This window comes from Syngnathus scovelli, chromosome 14 (genome assembly GCF_024217435.2).
Source record: "Syngnathus scovelli strain Florida chromosome 14, RoL_Ssco_1.2, whole genome shotgun sequence".
NCBI lineage: Eukaryota > Metazoa > Chordata > Actinopteri > Syngnathiformes > Syngnathidae > Syngnathus > Syngnathus scovelli.
Window position 1 is genome coordinate 12,498,540 of NC_090860.1, and position 17,881 is coordinate 12,516,420.

Genomic DNA, 17,881 nt, shown 5'->3' on the forward strand with positions numbered 1-17,881 from the left:
GCGCTGTTTTGAATATTGTGAAAGTGGACGTTGCGCACGAAGCGGGACGTTGCGCAAAAATGTTACGTCATAGCAAGTAAATTCGGTTAATGGCTTCCCCACCAAGCTACTCAAATTGAATCACTAAGAAGAATTGAAGTCAAGAAAAAGAAATTAGAAACTGTTTTGAAAATGAAACGGGAGTGTCCTTCAATATTGACTTTGACTATTCGGTAAGTAGCGCGCAACTTGCCAGACAACCTGCGGCGTCAATATTTGCTCTCCTCCTCCTCTTCCTCTTCGTCTCCTCGTTTGGGGTTGCCCACTCGACGTGTCATCCACAAAAATAGACGCTGATGACAAACAGTCCGGTGACGCGTATCGGAGGGAGAAGAAGGAGAGCTCCGGTGGCGCGGCGGCGGTGCTGCCCGGACGCTCACCCCGAATTGCAGCGCCCTTTTGCGGGCTCTTCGCCCTCCCCTCGCCCCTTTCCCTCGGCCCCCCCCTCCTCAACCATGAAGCGACAGAACGCCCGCACCTTGGCGCTCATCGTCAGCATCCTCACCTACCTGGTGGTGGGCGCCGCCGTGTTCGAGACCCTGGAGTCCCGTGAGGAGCGCGGCCAGAAGCGTCGGCTGGAAGTACGGCGCCAAGATATGATGCGTAAATTCAACTTGAGCTGGGCCAACTTCGACGAGCTGGAGCAGGTAGTCGCCCAGCTGCGCGCGCACAAAGCGGGCGTGCAGTGGCGCTTCGCTGGCTCCTTCTACTTCGCCATCACTGTGATTACCACCATAGGTAAGTGAGGAAGGGGGGCGGAACCAGGTTTGGAATAGCATGGTCGGGTTTTAAGTTTTAAGTCGAGCTATGTGTGGATCTCCCGCAGGCTACGGCCACGCAGCTCCGAGTACGGACTCGGGAAAAGTCTTCTGCATGTTCTACGCCCTACTGGGCATCCCGCTCACCCTCGTCATGTTCCAGAGTCTGGGCGAGCGTATCAACACGCTGGTCCGGCACCTTCTCCACCGAATCAAGAAGTGCCTGTCCCTACGCCACACCGAGGTCTCCATGGCCAACATGGTGGCGGTGGGCTTCCTCTCCTGCGTAGGCACCCTGTGCATGGGGGCAGCCGCCTTTTCTCGTAGCGAGGGCTGGAGCTTCCTGCACGCTTTCTACTACTGCTTCATCACGCTCACCACCATCGGTTTCGGCGACTACGTGGCGCTGCAGCGGGACGACGCGTTGCAGAAGGAGCCTCGCTACGTGGCCTTCTGCTTCGTTTACATCTTGACGGGCTTGACGGTCATCGGGGCTTTCCTCAACTTGGTGGTGCTGCGGTTCCTCACTATGAACGCCGAGGATGAGCGAAGGGACGCTTTGAAGCAAGGGGCCCCGCGGAACGCCGCCAAGTCCGCTTCGGAGATGGCCTACCTGGTGCCGCCCGCCGCCTCCGCGCCATCCACGCCTAAAGCTAAAGAAGTCTACAGGGAGGTGCTGCACTTCCAGACCATCTGCTCATGCCTGTGGTACCGCAGCGAGGACAAGCCATTAGGACGCTCCCACGCCGCCCCCCAGGAACTGGGCTTTTCTAACGCTTACCCGCCACGGGACAGGACACGTTACGTCAAGACGGCGACCACGGGTTGCGTGTGTACGCCGCGCCGGCGCTCCAAGAAGCGCCTGGACATTCTCTCGCCATTACGACTATTTATTCGGCGCAGCTCCGTGTAGCGGATGCCAAAAGTGGATGACTTCATCTTGTGGTGCTAAGCAAACTGGCAGTGAACTTAACATCTGGACAACCTTGAAGCAAACAGAATCGTGTGCCCAGAATCGAAACGATAAACAAAAGGACTCAAAATAAACAGATGCACTTTCGTGCCATGAAGTAACATTTTCAATCATCGCAATGGTTGCGCAAGAAAAAAACAACTCCAAATTAGCCACATAGTTGCGCTGAAGTTAAATCACAAAGTAATCATCATTCCTGAAAAGAAAAATAGAAGGGGTGGGAGTCGTAGATGCTAAGGGCACTATTTTTAGCGACTATCTTTAGCGGCGGCTGCATTGGCAGATGGGGAGGGGCTTTGCCATGTTAGCACAAAGGATAATTAGCAAGCTGTCAATCACTGCCGCCAATAGACCATAATTAGTAAAGTCCACTTTAAGCATAGGGACACTTAACATTGTTTATTACTAAAAATATTAATCATTAGTATTGACGAAGAGTCCTGTTGTCAGTTTGTATGTATGTATGTTGCAATGTATAGAACCTGATCCATTTGGAATTCTGACCCAGGTCCAGTTCCAGAAGCTACAAAAACCCTTGACGGTTAAGAACTCATCGGAGTCATACGACAACTCTCCGAGGCTGGCAAGGCCTGGCAGGCTGCCCGCGAAGGCCGCCTTCGGCCATTAAACCATCGACAGAAGGAGCATCCGTTGGACAAATCCCTGTATTGAACCCCCGCCGGCCGAGCATCTGCTGTTTGTGCTTTGGCAACCGATGTCACTTTTCGATGTCAGAGCCCAAAAATAGTCCCCCTGAGAAGGTCAGCCTCCTCATTGAATGCACCATCGGGTCCCCAAAAACAGTGGAGCTATTTTAAATGTACCTGGCAACACTTTGCTGAACCAGCACACCTTCTTGGGTAGCTTCCACGTGACATTTTTTTTCTTCCACAGACAATATCTCATCATTTTGGGCATGTTATTGATGACAAAATGGACGCTGACAAATGTTATTTTAATAATGCTTATATTTTTTAGAGCTATATATATGATTATTATTTTATTTGGATTAATAAATCCTACTATGATATAAGAGAGTGTTTTGAGTAGCACAAAACTTCATCAATGATAAAACCGACTGTTATTTTAATAATGCTTATATTTTTTAGAGCTATATATATATGATTATTATTTTATTTTGATTAATAAATCCTCCTATGATATATGAGAGTGTTTTGAGTAGCACAAAACTGCATCAAGGAAGAATGATAAAACCGACTGTCCTTGAACGTTACATATTTAAGGACGCAGCGGAAGTCCAAAGTCCGAGCGAACTTCCAAAATGGAGCCGACGGCGTCCGTGAAAGTTTTTTTGTGCAACAATAAATCCACGCTGCTGGTGGGCGGTGCAGCCGCCGCGGTGTTAGTGGCTTTAGGTGTCGCATATAAATACCTGAGGAGGCCGGTGACGCGTGTACGCGTGGGCGTCGTGTCGCAGCTCCTTGTCCACCCGCTCAAGTCCGGCAAAGCGGCGTCGGTTCCTCTCGCCGAGTGCCTCAACATAGGCCTCAAGTGCGGGCAGATGCAGGATCGGTAAGTGGGTGTCACCCTCCAGATTGACTGGCCGAATGGAAAACCACCAAAAAAAGTTACATTTATCTATTTATAAATCTTTAAATTCTTAATTTACTCCCCAAATTTTTTTTTTCCTGCAGCCACTGGATGGTAGTGACAGAGGACGGCCACATGGTGACGGGCCGCCAGGAACCTCGTCTGGTTCTGGTCTCTTTAACATGCGAGGGAGGTGACGTGGTCCTGAACGGGCCTGAGATGTCTGAGCTGCGTTTCCCCATCAAGCAGCCCGATAACGCCATCATGGACTGCAGGTGCTAACTATTTGAATAGCATCGTCGCTACGTTGATGACTCAACGCCGATTTTTGTGATGTCAGAGTGTTTGGTGCTGACGTTCAGGGGCGGGATTGCGGGGACGAAGCATCCCGTTGGTTGGTCCGCTATCTGAAGTCGGAAAAGACCTTCCACCTGGTGCATTTTGAAGCCCACATGAGGGCCAGGAGGTCTGTGGATGCAGAATCGCTCTTCTCCCCTCATGAGGTCAGTTGATAACCACCAGAGACAATTTAGAGCCTTTAACTTTTTCTTTTTGCCGTCCAGGAGGTGGCGTACCCCGATTGCGCTCCAGTTATGCTCCTGTCCGAAGCGTCCGTCAAGCACCTGAGCGGGAAACTAAACAAGGACTTGACGGTGGAGCGCTTCCGGCCCAACATCGTCATCGGCGACTGCGAGGCGTTCGCCGAAGTACGACAAACCTGTTTCTGTGCCCGAAATGGGAAAAGTCATCATGTGCTATGGAGGCGGAGAACTAATTTTACTCACGACTCAACTGGCATGTTTTTTTTTTTTTTTTCGGTGTGTGGGTGTGCATGTGCAGGATTCATGGGAAGAGATCCAGATTGGTAGCGTTCGTCTGCGGCGGGTGATGTCATGCGGGAGGTAATTTTTTTTTGCTTTCAAGTTGACAACTAATGTTTATTTTATTCCATTCTGCCTGTCTACATGTGTTGCACCACTATTTGTTCAAATATGACTCACTTGCTAAAATGATACTTTTTAATAAAAAAAATTTTTTTCAGGTGCATTTTCACAACAGTGGACCCCGAAACTGGAATCATCAACAGAAAGGAGCCTCTTGAAACGCTGAAGAGGTAAAGAAACTTTTCTCGTTCGTAGATACATTTTGTGTGTGTTTTTTTTGGACCATGGTTGTCTGATGTTGGCCGCTCAGCTACCGCCTGTGCAATCCCGACGAGAAGCACATCTACAAGTCGGCGCCGCTGTTTGGACAGCTGCTTAGCGTGGAGAAGACGGGCGTGATCCAGGTGGGCGATCTTGTCTACAAAATCAGTCGATGAAAAAGAGGAGCCATCAACAATCCAAGTACTCTTTAAAAAGGCAGAATCCATTTTAGAAAATATGTCCCTCATAATCTCAATGTAATATACTGTATAGTTAATACAGAGTAAAATAAATACTTTTTTCACATAAGTTTAAATGCAATTTTTCTGGCTCTGATTATTGCGTCGCAAAAAAAGGAACTGCTTGAAATTTGTTTGTTTGCTCCCACTTTATCTTAAACGCTGCGAGGTATTTGCAAACGGTGTAAATTCTCTTAAGAATCCACAAATAAATTCAGGAAAACTGGATTCATTACAAATAAATTTTGGGGGGGTGGCTGGTGTAAAAAAAAAAAAAAAACTCAATAGTGTAACTCGGTAATGGTTCTATCGTTCATTGACTATGAATATCACGGGATTTGTCTCCCCCTGCTGGCCGTTAAAAGAAGACAAGTTGAATTTTTTTTTGACAACTACTTTATTTTTATTTTATTAAGAAAATATTGATTCAATTCGACGATGACGTCACCGGTCGCTGTTGTCGCGTATCCTGTATAAGAAATAGAAAGAATCTAAAAATAAAACTCTGGCTTTATCTTCCGCATCCTTGTTGAGTGCGCGCATGTTGAAACGCGCTCGCGTGTAACGGAATCGACAAAAAGAGGAAACCAACAACGAGTGACTTGCTGCGGCCGGAGAGAAGCAAGGTAAGAGAACATTCGAATTCATTTTTATTATCATTAGCCTTTCATTTTTATTATCATTTTTATTATCATTAGTATTCTATTGTCCGCTAAAAAGAAAGATATACACGTGACTCTGACTGGATGGATGGATCGGGATGGGTGGTTGATGATAGACAGACGGACGGACGGACGGACGGATAGATGGATTGATTGATTGATTGATTGATTGATTGATTGATTGATTATTCATATTTGATGTCCTTGTGAAGTGTCTGTATGAGAAAAATTGAGGAAGTTCAGTGCAGTAATCAAGTCATCAAGGAACACGTCAGTTTCCTTTTCTGACAATTACTCAGCACTTGTCACCGGAAACAATGTGTGAATTCTATATATATACATATATAAAAGTTTCATTTTGGTCTGTTCTCAACTCTAGCATCTTAACATTAAGCTAGCATAAGTTATGCTTTAGCCAGGTTAATCACCTGACCTTAACCTGAGTGAGCATGCATTTCTTGATACATCTTTCCTGAATTATCACTCAGGACGAGATGATTGACAGACTGAGCAAGCTCCACGCCCTTGCAGCCAAGCCTCCGGAGGTGGTGGAGTACAACCTGATGGACAACGAGGGCGACCCGGAGCAGAATGAGTGTACTGTGCCGATTTTCAGCGGGCAGGAAGCTATGGAGGGCATCCACAAGGAGGTTCAGGCCATCAGGAAGGAGATCCTGCTCCTCAACATGGATGTCAAGCGTCTGGGCAAGGAGAGCAGTCGGTTCCTCACCTCTGTGCGGCGCTTTAGCAGCATCAAGAGAGATGCCAACGCTCTAGGGCGTGCCATCAAAACCCGCGGGGAGGCGCTTATGGCCCGGTTGGAGGCGCTGGGAGGGCTGAGTGAGGAACTAGCCCGGGTGCATGGTGACTCCTCGGTTGTGGCCCGCGTGGCCCGATGCCAGCACGCAGCGCTGACTGGGAACTTCCACCAGGCCATGACGGAGTACAACCGCGCCGAGATGGAGCAGCGGGAGAACTGCACGGCGCGCATCCAACGGCAGGCGGCCATCGTGGGGAAGGAGGTGACCCGGTCTCAGATCGAGGAGATGATGGAGACGGGCAAGTGGGACATGTTTGTGGGGGACGGCCTGCTGATGTCGGACGTGCGCGGCGCCCGTTCGGCGCTGAGCGAAATCGAGACCCGCAGGCAGCAGCTGATGGAACTGGAGGGCCGCATACGAGACGTGCGGGACCTTTTCTTCCAGGTGGCGCTGCTGGTCGAGGAGCAGGGATGCATGGTGGACCAAATCGAAGCGCACGTGAACAACGCCCGGGACTACGTGGTTGCCGCCGGTAACCACGTGCGGCAGGCGATCAAATACAAGAAGGCGAACCCTTGCAAGAAGATCTTCTGCTGTTGTTTCCCCTGCTGCCATTGAGGTGAACTATAATCTTTTAATTTTAAATTAATGGGCAGATTTTAAATAATAGTTTCAAGCCATTAAACTAGAACACTGCTGAGTCAAAGCTGCATCGTGAAGCCTCTTTATTGTTATTAAAACGCTTGAAAAGCTGGCAACCTGTGGTGAACGCACACTTCACAGCTGGAGTGAAAACAAAAAGGCTTGTGAGAACAAGTAGAAATACAAATAAAATGTAGCTTCACACTTAAAAAACAAAATGGCTGTGCCTGAGAACTGAACACTATTAATGGATTTGTCACCGTCGGACAGAAAGCCACAATTTCCTGAAATGTTGTTTTAGAAATGTGCGGCTTCCACTTGACGGTCTACAAAAAAAAAAAAAAAAAAGTCAGAAACCCACATGCATAATAATAACAAAACATTTTACAGTACATGCGTCAAGTGCAAATTGAAAATTCACAAAAATAAAAATATTCATCTGGATGTTACAGAGGCAGCTTTTAGAGTACCAAGAAAAGTTAAAAAAAAAAAAACACACACTCTTTCAGTGACATATGAAAGTGACATTTAAAAACATTTCTCACTCCAAGAACCAAGTAGATATTAAAATCATACAGTAAATCTGCTCATGTCAACACTGCAACACACCGCTACGCTATTTTAACACTCGTAGTTAAAAGCAAAATGGCCTTACCTATTCTTTCGTAAGACGTAAAGTGAGATTATTTTTTTAACTTTAGCAATTATTTTTCAAAAGGGGCCAAAATTCCAAAAAGTCTGTAATTTAAAAAAAAAAAACATTGAGCATAAAAAAAAAATCAAACATAGGCTATTTCTTTTGACCCTGTCTCATCATACATTCTTTTGGCTACCAAAATGTTTTTAACACACGTCCTAATTTATAATTCAGATTTTCATTTCTTAATCTCAATCTCACTTTACCCTTCGTTCTCATTCCACGTGTGAAACGTCGCTCTCTCGCCTGGTTCACTATTATTCAAGTCCCCGTGCCAGCGGGTGCTTTTGTTTACTTCCGACGCTTACCATTTGAAAACGCTCTGATGCTTTACATTCACGCTTGTTTATTTTTTTTAAATTCCCTGCTACATTATCAGATTGAAGACGACCGACGGTGAGCGCTCCCCGCCTTCGGTTTAGCGTGCCAGCGCGATTAGCTTCGAGGTAACATCGCAGAAAGTGTGATGGCCGTCAAATATTTTGCAGATATTTGGTCGGTGTGGCCGTGTAGAAATAAAGCCGCGGCGGTTACGTCCTCCGCGCGGTACTGGCTTCGGTTTGCTATAAAAATAAAACGTCGGAGCGTGAGATTATTTACACAACAGTGTAACGTGGATGTGCTCATATTTCGGGGAGTGGTTCAGGATGTTTTTCTGTAAACACTTGAATATGGGAAGCCGTTTGAGCCTCGATTCCATCTTCCGGTTTGAATCCGGATGGTCTGAAAATCAAATCGAACCTCGCGCCGGATCTCCAGAACGTGGAATCGATTGTCAAAGGGCTTTCCATGGGGATAAAAGGAGTTTAGGCCACGGGCTTAAGCACGGAGCGTAAACAGCGGCCCTCCTTGGTTAGCTCGCGGGTGAAACACATGCAGGGCAGCGGGATGGCTTCCTCGCGCCGCGACACCGTGTTGAACTTGCACTTCTTCAGGTGGTCCGCCATGCTGCTGATGTTGGCGAACTTCCACTCGTTCACCGTGCCGAAGGCGGTGCTGAAGCGCCACACCTGTGAAGAAAAAAAAAAAAAACGGGACGGAAGATGAGGAACTTATTGAACTGGAATGAGAACTTCAGAAGTTTAAACACTTGACAAGGAATGCCAACCTTGTCTGTGATCTGCCACGAGAACGAGCCGTCCTCCTTCCGCTTCTTCTTCCACAGCAGGACGACCATGCCGCGCATCTGGAGGAGGCTGGCGCACACGTCCCTCATGGTGCGTGACGTCCGGGACAGCTGACACAGGCTGAAGCTGTCCAGGAAGCTGGCCATGTGCTGCAGCACCTCGAAGGGTAGACCGCTGAGCTGGTCGCATTTGGAGCTGAAGCGCGGGCGGAGGCCTCTCGGCGGCTTGTCCGAGTTTTTGGCGGGGAGGCCCGGCTGCACGCCGAAGGAGCCCAGGTGGCGGTCGTGGATGATGCGGAAACCCTGCACCGACGGGCAGAAGCGTCTCTGCGAGTAGGTGCAGCCGTAGTATGCTAGGGGGCAGCGTTGCTCCATCCAGCCGTTGAGCCCGGCGTGGATGTCGCCGTGCACGTTCTTGAAGTGCGAGGAGAACTCGTCGCGGCGGAACAGCTGGCCGCACACAAAGGTGAACATGGAGCGCTGCTTCGTTTGGTAGCGTGCCACGCATTCCAGCACCAGGTCCAGGCGCAGCGTGTGGAAGGGGCTGGGGTTGGACAGCTGCGGATTGGCGTGGTCACACGCAGACGCCGACGCGATGTCGCCCACCATGGTGTTGGTGGCCAGGATGGCGGAGGGGAAGGAGAAGGTCTGCGTGCCGAAGTTGATGTGGTAGCCGTCCACGAAGCGGCTGTCGGAGATGCCGCGCCCGCCTGGCGAGTCGCCCAAGCAGAAGAGCAAGGCGGCTGTGATCAGGTCGATCCCGTGAAGACCCATGGGGTCGTCGGCCACCTCCAGGTCCGACGTGTCCACCGCCTTGTCTTCCATCTTGGCGCGGAAGAGGTAAGGGTCCGAGAACAGCGCGCGGCGGCCGTTGAAAGTAAACATGCTGATGCCTCGCAGAACCTCCACGTTGTGGAGTTTGCGCTCCAGGCACCGATACCTGAGCTCGGTGGGTAGCTGGTGCAAAAAGTTGTTCCTCACCTGGTCTGAGAGGAGGAAGGGGATAGGCGCGGCCAGCGGTTCCGCCTGGGGGTGCGGCAAGACGGCGGGCACATAGTCCCTTGGCGCCTCAGGCCACACAGGCTCCAGCGCCTCCTCCTCGGCCGGGTCTTCGATGGCATCCTCCTTGTCCTCGAAGAACAACTCCACGAAATCCTCGTCCTCCTCCGGCCAAGCGATAGCGCCGTTGTTCTCAACGGCGCCGCCCACCGCCCCCAGCTCGCACTCAGAGTCCGAGTCGCTCTCGCGCATGTCCACGTTCTTCCCTGCGGCGCCATTTTCCCCGTTCAGACCGACGACGCCCTTGGAGTGCGTGAGGATGTCCAAGGCGGCCGCCAAGCTACGGCTGGTCTCCACCGAAGCTCGGTACAAGTCGCTGTACGGCTCTTCCTCCATCTCCACCGCCCCGTTGGTAGCCTCGCCGCAGGGAGGCGTGGCCATCTTGTCGTTGTCCCCCTTGCCATCCTTGGACACAGTGGTTGTGACCTTGAGGGACTCCAGGAGCATGCGCTGGTCCTGCAGGTACAATTTGGAAGGTGTGGAAAGTTTTTCGGCAAACTCCCTGAAGGTTTCTGCTAAATTTCCAGTCAATTGAATTTTACAACCGTACCTGAAGGGCCAGTGCCATGTCCAGCTGCTCCACCTCATCAAAGTCCCGGCTCAGGTTCTCGTAGGACTTGCGGTCTGCGTAGCTGACGGGCCAGCGGTTCCACTCCATGGTGCAGCACACGATGCTAGCAGGGCAGGTCTCCAAGTGCTGAGCCATCTTGGCCCGGGCCACGGCAAAGGGGCAACCGAAACCGCTATTGAGGCACGGCAGGCGCTCATACGGACACAGCAGGCGGTGCTCGGAGAGCTTGCACGCGTGGAAGACGGCGCCGCACACCAGCGGGCAGCCGATGAGGTCACAAGACAGGCCCGCCTCCGGCCGCACCATGCATCTCCGGTTGATGCATTTAAGGCAGTGCGGGTGAAGACCTTCCATCTTCTCTGAAAGGAGATGGGGAACAACCCTGGAATGCACAAAAAAAACTCACATTTGACAGTTTTTAGAAAAATGTGTATTTAGAAAAAAAAAAGGACAATAATAATTTGTCATTTAATCAAATACAGGAGAATTTTTAGAAGGTATAATCAATTATAAATCAGACACGATTAGTTAGGTAAATTTTACGTTTCGTTTTTAAAATTTGGTGGGATTTCTTCTGGCTGCTTACCCAATATTTTTGCCCATGTGATTTCAATAAGACGCCTTGTCAACATATTGCACATACGTACACGTGTGTTCCATAAACAGAGTGCCTGCGAGTGTTTACTAAAGCAACCGTGTTATGTGTCGCAACGACGCTATTTGGTTACATGGAAACTCGCCGGTTCTTCCAAACTGACCCTCCTCCACCTGTTGAGGCAAATTTTTTTAATCTATTTATTTATCAGGGGAAAAAAACATCCGCTTTAGATGGATGAACAGCTCAAGATTATTTCCATAATCCATCACATGAGAGCTGCTGAACATATTTGTGTAGCAAAAGGCAGCTAAAAACGAGCCAGTCATACCAAGTAAAACAATAAATTCACTTAATTAACAAAATAAAGCGTGACAACACTTAGAGGTTTTTCTATTCTAATTAACATTCCAATGTTACGACAAAATAGGAGGCTATAAAAAGACAAGTTCGTAGAGTTTGCCGGACAAAAGAACAACAACACGGCTAGCTGTTAGCCCCCCGAGGTTAGCCGTTCAAACAACTTACCCGGAATTTCGACGCGTCGTCTGGGATCGTAACAAGTTTTTTGTGGATATATGTCAGCCTCGTGTACATATAATACGGTGCCGACAGCTAGGCGGACATATCTGGGGGTGTATTTAAAGCCCCCTGTAACTACCGAGTGAGTGCGCTAAATGTAGCCGCACAGTCTGTTCTTCTTCGCCGGGATGGAACTGCACGACTTCTTTGGGGCGCTGCGCTATGACGTCACCACGCATATTACGCGTAGGTGTTTTCCACCAATCATATTGCCTGGATACCTACACGTCGGTCTCAGTTTTTATACGTTATCAACAGTTATCTTCAAACATATTTTATGTATTTAATGTTTTAGGCTAGTCCCCTCTCTGTTAATCTTTAAAACTCGTTTTAAAAAACGTTTTTGTATTTTCTGTTTTTGTCAGGTCGTCGAGCAGTGAGCACAGAAAACAAATCTGAAGTTTCTGGTCCTGATTGGATAAAGTGGCGTACTAACTTTGAGATGACCATTTAAAATATGTACTGCATTAATATAAAAACAATAGTGAAGTTCAATAATAATAATAAAATTAAATTAAAAAATAAATAAATACAAAAATAAACTCCATGTGTATGCGTGCGCGCGCCCATAAAAATCTACTCTGTGATTGGCTGAGAGATTCCGAATGTCCGCGTTTGCTATTGGGCGAGAGTGTGTCCTCTCGCATCAACAGCCAATTATAAGCTATGTGTCTCCAGTTTGAATCAAACACGTTTCACCCTGCTTAGAGAACGTTGAGAGTTTCTGTTGTTCCTCTCGTTTTCACGATTTATTAACTTCCTAAACTATGGATTTGGAGTCAATGAAATATGCTGAGCTACGCGATCTAGCGAAGCAGCTAGGTCTCAAGGCCAATATGAAGGTAAGATTTCTCGTACGCTAGCATTTAGCCAAACGATGACGAACTCCATCTTTTTGTTCAGAAGTTACCGCCTAACTATTATATTATTTTTTAAATAGGCGGACAAGTTGTTAAAAGCCATTAAGAAGCATAATGAGCGAGAAAAGGACACAGAAAACAAGGTGAGCTTTTGCCCTAGCAATTAAAAAAAAAAAAAAAAAGGATTTCGGGGCTTTTATTAACTATATACGCATCCATGTTAATCAGATAGAAGCACCGGTGGCCAATGTCACTGCTGAGGTGAAGACAGACGAATCCACGGATGCGGTTTGGAGTTCCTCAGTGTTTGTCAACACACGTCGAGGAAAAGCGCAGATGAAAAGGTTGGGGGATGAGGTATTCACGTCGTGCCCCGAAGACACGTCCGTGAACGTCCCTCCAAGTGAAGTGGATCCACAAGTCCACCCTGAAAACAAGAGACGTCGATTGTCCACTCAATCCAAGACTGAGAAGGAAGCGAATAAACCTCTGGTTGAGTCTTCAGACACGAGTAGTCAAGTACAGAGCGATTCCAAGGATGAAGAAGGTCAGTGATGCAAAAATTCATCATGATCGAATCAAAAAATAATTTGCATAATGGTGGATCTTTATTTACAACTACAGATGTGTGGCGGCATCTAATGAGGGGGTGGATTTGTTTTTTTCAGGTAATGATAATGTTCCCATTGTAAAACAAGCCGGTAAGATCCCTCGCTACAAAGGGCGGCGGCAGGTGAACAGGGCAGCCCTGAAACCAGTCACACCCAGTAAGTGTTTCTTTTCCACAAAACACTTAAGGATCATAAGTGAACATTCCCAACATCATCCTTTTCTCATGCAGACTTCCAAAAACTGCACGAGGCCCAATTCAACAAGATGGAGTCCATCGACGCCTATATGCAAAGACGGAACAACAACAACAAGATGGAGCCTATTCAAGAGCCGAAGGTAAACACACACATGCATCTCATCAATTGAGGCCAACGTGACATCCCGTGTTGTGGCGTGACACAGGTGGCGAAGCCTTCTCGCGTGTCCTTGTTCAGCCCCGCGCCCTACAGGAAGAATCCGCTGACTTCGAACAAACCAAATCCTCAAATCAAGGTGGCCGAAAAAACTAATGCGGTCTTCAAGCCCTCTGTGCTTTCCACAAGAAGGATCAACGTCAGGTGAGTCCAGGCTTAGCACTTGCCATGCCTTTCTGGCGCTTATATTATTTATGTTCTGCGCAGGTTTTCCGAGTTGATGCCGGATAACGAGTACAAGCGGTCCCTGGTGAAGACGCCAGCACGCAAGTCGCTCGCCTTGGCCACTAGCACACCCAGCAAGCAGACGCCCGGAGGAAGGAAAACCTCCACTGCAGGTTGGTGATCTAAAATTATGTCCTTGAATTGGAACATAAATAAACTTTTTTGTCCCCACCCACAAAAGCATCGTTTGTGTTCACCGGCAACACCAGCGTCACCCCGGGAACGCAGAAGAAGCCCGTTTTTGACCTGAAGGCCAGCCTGTCCCGCCCGCTCACTTACAAGCCTCACACAGGTAACAAAATGGCTGCCTTGTCGTCGCCATGACATCATGTTAACCACATGTCCGTTATCTCCTCGTAGGCAAACTGAAGCCATTGGGCGACTGCAAAGAAAACAAAGTCGCCGACAAGTCTTTGGTTGCTGATTCTCGGATAAAAAACTACAAACAGCACAGAATGCAGACCAGGTGTGTTATTCTTTCCAGTTCCAAATATGTTATTGTATTTTATGTTGCTCGTGGTTCTCCACACACAAGGTCTTTGTATGTTTCCAGAATAAAAGCGGATTAAATACTCTAATGTGCCAATTATATTTTATGGTATTTCCAGGGAGGAGAGGCAAGCCAAACAAGTTGAAGATCGCAAAGCAAAGAAGTCAAACTTGCTGTGTGCACGGCGAGGCCTAGTGATGGATTAGCCTGCTGGACTGCTTTTTTTTTTTTTTTCTTGTAAATATATTAACTGTCGCTATTTTATTTTAGCTTCTCCTGGTTGGCATTTGTTAGCATTTTAGTTTGCAGCTTTGTCAATCAGTTTTAGTTTTTATTCCAAGCGCTCTGTATTAACTTCCATATTTGTTTCTTTTATTAATGTTTCTAAAATAAAAAGGCAGAAGAGAATTACCTTCTCTAAAATAATAGTATCTGATCATTTTTGTTTAGTGGAGTTTTCATTCTCATCATTTTCATTGGCCCATAAAATCCTTTACTGATTTGAAACAATTGGCACCAATATTAATATTAGAACAATATTATATTTTAAATCATAACTGAGCAATTAAATCAATTAAATTGTAATTACACGTCTATAAAATACTTGGTGGCCACAAATTAGATATAATAGCAAGTTGGCAAGCAAATCGAGCGCACCTTCTCTCGAAGCGTCCTGGGAAAGGATATCACCGTTGCGTTGTCTAGGAAAGAGGCGCTCCATTTGTAAACCTAGACCTCCAGGTTTTCATCTGGAGGATATTAAAATCACAAATTAGGATTTTGTGTCGACAAAGTAATACATTGTTGCCACAATTTCGTATATTAGAACCAAAATTTAACAGCCTCGCCCCGCCATGACTTTCTTCTCGTAGAGAAAAGTAGTTTCGAATATTTTTCCCAAGGGTCCCCGAACACACCGTCAGGCAGCGAGGTGGTGCGAGGAATGACGGAAACTCCAGACATTAGCTTTTTTTAAATGATCGGTTTGCGTCTTGCGTGAGATAAATCCTTTATTGTCAGCTGAAAACTTTATCTTATTTGCGTCCAACAAGTACTGCTTTAAAATGTTGACTAAAAGTTGAAGGTGGCGGGAAGGGACGTTCGGCAGAACTGCTGTTTGGGAAGAGGAGGATAGTTTACGAAATGCTCGGAAAGGACAGTACTTATCGAGAGGTAGGTTGCTTTATTTATGACTCTTTTTGTCAACAAAGTCAAAATAAATGCTTACAAGATGCTTAATTGTAAGTTTTCTTACGTATCTTACAACTTTTAGTTATTTACCGTGTGTGTCTGTCCTGCACCCTGACGTCATGTGATCCGCATGCACAGTGCAGGAAAAGAAGCTTCCTGAATAAACGAGCTGACTGGACTTTAAAAACTGTCTGAAAGTCTTTATTTATTCAATTGTTGTATACATAATTTATTCATACATATAGAGACAGACAAATTCCAAATTATTATGCAAATGTTCTTACAATTTTATAAACAGTCTATGAAACTCAGGATAATCTTACTTTATTATTATTTCAAATATATATTGCGTAATTGTCATGCAATAAATGTATTTGATGCCACAGTTCAACGATGACGACGACCACAGCGAAGAAATGCAGTCTCCGGATTTTTTCCGAGATGTCGTGGAGGCCGATGGCGAGGAGCGTGATGAGCGCCCTTCAGGTACAATCCGGTTGTTCCTTTTATTTTTCTCTGCATTATTGTGTTTCTTTCTTCCTATATCAGAGGATGACGCTCGAGGCAGCACGCCGTCCATGCGGGTCAGCAAGGCGTGCCTGAAGAACGTGTTCACGGTGGTGCTGATCTTCATCTACCTGCTCCTGACGACAGTGGCAGCCTTCCTGGCTTACCAAACCATCTCCGACTTCCTGGAGAAGCTCAACCATCCAGTCATGTCTGTCACCTACAAGGAGGTTGACATGTTCTCTCCACCTGGTGTGCATTAAAGATTTGGAGTTTGAATGTCATCTTGGATTTGTTGTGATAAATTGTGATCATAGGTATCGCTCTGTATCCCGGCAACGCCCGTCTTCTGAGCTGCCGGCACCACTACCACGACCACATCCCGCCCTTGGTGAACCCCGGGAAGCCTCAAGATAGCGACTGCGTCATCAAGGAAGTGACCTACAACGGGTTCTTCACTAACCAAACAAAGGTACGTGGTAAATACGTTCTGTCGTAAACAAGCTAACCGTTATTAGTGTCGCAGAAGAAGGCGCTGGTGGTACGAGGACCGTCGGATGTCCACAGCAGAGAGTTGATCTTCATGCAGTTCAGTCAGAACGAAACGGAGGAGGACTTCAGCGCAATCACGTACATGCTATTTGCTAATTTTAGCGATTTGGACAACAGGTAATGCCACATTTTTTAGAGCGACGTTACCTCATTAAGATTCAAGATTCAAGAATCATTATTGACTCTTTTGAATCTGACTCTACAGTTTAAATCAATCTGAATTCATGAGGGACTGTGAGAGGAACTACTCCACATGGACCTTCTCCGGGGGCTTCCGCACGTGGGTCAAAATGTCCTTAGTGACCACATCAGGGAAAAGTGACCAGTCGGTGGAGTTTCGCCAAGAGGTAAGTAAGGCTCAACAGATTATTCAGCCAATTAAGCGCCGATATACATTGTTGAAGTCACAGAAAGATGTCCTTGCGCCTTGTGTCCACTAGACGGCGCCCTGAATAAATTTAATTCAATAAAATCCATATCTGTGGGTCCAAGAGGTAAGAATGATCAGCTAATTTGGGGTTTTGATGATCACTGATTTGTCTTTCAGTCTACTGTGGTCAAATTCAATGACAAGAGGCCAGAAACGGAAAGGAGCAACCAGCTTTTCTTCGCTGTCTTTGAGTGGCGTGATCCCTTTATACAAGAAATCCAACTGGTACGTTCAGCAAAGCTTCTATTTGACTAAATTAACACCTCCTGTCAATTCAACACAGTTGCCTCTAGGCGGCGCCAAAGCAATATTTTGTATGGAGAGAGAGAAGCTTCTTAAATTGCTTCTTTTTAAAAAAAATTTCTGATTAATCGGTGACTGTGCCAAACCGAATTGTCTCACAGAAGCTTTTCTTTCTCTTGGAATTCAAACAGATCGTGACAGCAAACCCGTGGTCGTCGGCGGCCATTCTTTGCGGCGTCTTCATGGCGCTCTTCAAGGCGGCTAACTTTGCCAAGCTGACCGTTCAGTGGATCATCAGAATGCGCAAACGTCACCTGAGGAACAAAGCTCGCCAACAAGGCATCATAAACTAATCACTGGGGATGGTGATCCAAAAAAACTTTTTCAAAAAGTGAAGCCAAGTCTGCAAATATCTTAAATGGTCTGTTGGACATTTCCAAGAGCGATGAATTTCATTATTCTCAGTCAAATATTTCAGATTTGACCTCTGTGCTACACAACCATTCCTGCGTATGCGTCTCGTGCACATAAATGAACACTTAAATGACACTTAAAACAATTTAATGTATTTTTTAATGCTGATGTCAATGTCAAACCTGTTGAACGTGTTGTGTTTCTGATGATATACAGATTTATTTAAAGAAAATATTATGTCCCAAATATGCTTATCCTCAATCATCTTTAAATGGCTAACAGGGAATTTTTAACATCATTTTTTTTTATTCTTATGTAGTCCTGCTGTCTAATTGTGTCCAAATGACTTGAATAGAATTGTCTGTGATTTTATGAAATGCTTATGTTTTCAAAATTATGCGTGGATAAAATATTTTTGTATGCCTAAACCTTAGACTTCGCTGTTATTTTGTATTATTCCACTACTTTTTAATCCTTCTTACACATCTGCAATTCTGAAAGTGACTCCAAAAGCAAAATATTCAGCTCATTCGGGCAATCATAA

General features: G+C 46.5%; 6 protein-coding genes across 10 annotated transcripts; 5 read left to right on the top strand and 1 right to left on the bottom strand.

Annotated features, from left to right (window-relative positions):
• The first annotated feature begins 51 nt into the window (after window positions 1–51).
• kcnk3b (potassium channel, subfamily K, member 3b) lies at window positions 52–2,803 on the top strand. Of its 2 annotated transcripts, XM_049740850.2 has the most exons (3): window positions 52–212; window positions 330–777; window positions 866–2,803. In XM_049740850.2, exons 2-3 carry the CDS (start codon window positions 336–338, stop codon window positions 1,708–1,710), a joined length of 1,287 nt encoding a protein of 428 aa, XP_049596807.1. In that variant the 5' UTR covers window positions 52–212; window positions 330–335; the 3' UTR covers window positions 1,711–2,803. The 2 variants fall into 2 exon arrangements, with proteins under 2 accessions (XP_049596807.1, XP_049596806.1); XM_049740849.2 differs by having other exon boundaries at window positions 59–777.
• Window positions 2,804–2,997: 194 nt separating this feature from the next.
• Window positions 2,998–4,775, top strand: marc1 (mitochondrial amidoxime reducing component 1). Its single transcript, XM_049740906.2, has 7 exons — window positions 2,998–3,303; window positions 3,426–3,596; window positions 3,662–3,824; window positions 3,885–4,028; window positions 4,162–4,223; window positions 4,364–4,435; window positions 4,516–4,775. Exons 1-7 carry the CDS (start codon window positions 3,053–3,055, stop codon window positions 4,640–4,642), a joined length of 990 nt encoding a protein of 329 aa, XP_049596863.1. The 5' UTR covers window positions 2,998–3,052; the 3' UTR covers window positions 4,643–4,775.
• Window positions 4,776–4,916: 141 nt separating this feature from the next.
• Window positions 4,917–6,834, top strand: stx11a (syntaxin 11a). Its single transcript, XM_049740926.2, has 2 exons — window positions 4,917–5,331; window positions 5,856–6,834. The coding sequence occupies exon 2, from the start codon at window positions 5,862–5,864 to the stop codon at window positions 6,744–6,746; it is 885 nt and encodes a 294-aa protein (XP_049596883.1). The 5' UTR covers window positions 4,917–5,331; window positions 5,856–5,861; the 3' UTR covers window positions 6,747–6,834.
• A 2-nt stretch (window positions 6,835–6,836) lies between these two features.
• Window positions 6,837–11,583, bottom strand: fbxo30a (F-box protein 30a). The gene is made up of 4 exons (XM_049740758.2): window positions 11,347–11,583; window positions 10,203–10,605; window positions 8,576–10,108; window positions 6,837–8,477 (listed from the first exon to the last, which is right to left on the bottom strand). The coding sequence occupies exons 2-4, from the start codon at window positions 10,575–10,577 to the stop codon at window positions 8,274–8,276; spliced, it is 2,112 nt and encodes a 703-aa protein (XP_049596715.1). The 5' UTR covers window positions 10,578–10,605; window positions 11,347–11,583; the 3' UTR covers window positions 6,837–8,273.
• Window positions 9,286–14,426, top strand: nusap1 (nucleolar and spindle associated protein 1). The gene is made up of 11 exons (XM_049740852.1): window positions 9,286–9,433; window positions 11,766–12,242; window positions 12,341–12,403; window positions 12,489–12,807; window positions 12,929–13,027; window positions 13,102–13,208; window positions 13,275–13,429; window positions 13,493–13,623; window positions 13,692–13,802; window positions 13,871–13,976; window positions 14,119–14,426. The coding sequence occupies exons 2-11, from the start codon at window positions 12,168–12,170 to the stop codon at window positions 14,204–14,206; spliced, it is 1,254 nt and encodes a 417-aa protein (XP_049596809.1). The 5' UTR covers window positions 9,286–9,433; window positions 11,766–12,167; the 3' UTR covers window positions 14,207–14,426.
• A 487-nt stretch (window positions 14,427–14,913) lies between these two features.
• Window positions 14,914–17,765, top strand: pacc1 (proton activated chloride channel 1). Of its 4 annotated transcripts, none has more exons than XM_049740898.1 (8): window positions 14,914–15,173; window positions 15,578–15,677; window positions 15,741–15,950; window positions 16,016–16,170; window positions 16,225–16,367; window positions 16,456–16,597; window positions 16,798–16,905; window positions 17,115–17,765. In XM_049740898.1, the coding sequence occupies exons 1-8, from the start codon at window positions 15,144–15,146 to the stop codon at window positions 17,274–17,276; spliced, it is 1,050 nt and encodes a 349-aa protein (XP_049596855.1). In that variant the 5' UTR covers window positions 14,914–15,143; the 3' UTR covers window positions 17,277–17,765. The 4 variants fall into 4 exon arrangements, with proteins under 4 accessions (XP_049596855.1, XP_049596857.1, XP_049596856.1 ...); XM_049740900.1 differs by having other exon boundaries at window positions 16,225–16,328; XM_049740899.1 differs by having other exon boundaries at window positions 16,228–16,367.
• Window positions 17,766–17,881: the final 116 nt, after the last annotated feature.

Coding starts and splice junctions, on each gene's coding strand:
- kcnk3b (XM_049740850.2), top strand. CDS start 336: ATGACAAACAGTCCGGTGACGCGTATCGGAGGGAGAAGAAGGAGAGCT. Junction 778..865: donor CACTGTGATTACCACCATAG/GTAAGTGAGGAA, acceptor GATCTCCCGCAG/GCTACGGCCACGCAGCTCCG.
- marc1 (XM_049740906.2), top strand. CDS start 3,053: ATGGAGCCGACGGCGTCCGTGAAAGTTTTTTTGTGCAACAATAAATCC. Junction 4,224..4,363: donor CGGGTGATGTCATGCGGGAG/GTAATTTTTTTT, acceptor AATTTTTTTCAG/GTGCATTTTCACAACAGTGG. Junction 4,436..4,515: donor CCTCTTGAAACGCTGAAGAG/GTAAAGAAACTT, acceptor TTGGCCGCTCAG/CTACCGCCTGTGCAATCCCG.
- stx11a (XM_049740926.2), top strand. CDS start 5,862: ATGATTGACAGACTGAGCAAGCTCCACGCCCTTGCAGCCAAGCCTCCG.
- fbxo30a (XM_049740758.2), bottom strand. CDS start 10,577: ATGGAAGGTCTTCACCCGCACTGCCTTAAATGCATCAACCGGAGATGC. Junction 10,109..10,202: donor ACATGGCACTGGCCCTTCAG/GTACGGTTGTAA, acceptor TTGTACCTGCAG/GACCAGCGCATGCTCCTGGA. Junction 8,478..8,575: donor CGTGGCAGATCACAGACAAG/GTTGGCATTCCT, acceptor TTTTCTTCACAG/GTGTGGCGCTTCAGCACCGC.
- nusap1 (XM_049740852.1), top strand. CDS start 12,168: ATGGATTTGGAGTCAATGAAATATGCTGAGCTACGCGATCTAGCGAAG. Junction 13,803..13,870: donor CACTTACAAGCCTCACACAG/GTAACAAAATGG, acceptor ATCTCCTCGTAG/GCAAACTGAAGCCATTGGGC. Junction 13,977..14,118: donor CAGCACAGAATGCAGACCAG/GTGTGTTATTCT, acceptor TGGTATTTCCAG/GGAGGAGAGGCAAGCCAAAC.
- pacc1 (XM_049740898.1), top strand. CDS start 15,144: ATGCTCGGAAAGGACAGTACTTATCGAGAG. Junction 15,174..15,577: donor AGGACAGTACTTATCGAGAG/GTAGGTTGCTTT, acceptor TTGATGCCACAG/TTCAACGATGACGACGACCA. Junction 16,171..16,224: donor TCTTCACTAACCAAACAAAG/GTACGTGGTAAA, acceptor TTAGTGTCGCAG/AAGAAGGCGCTGGTGGTACG.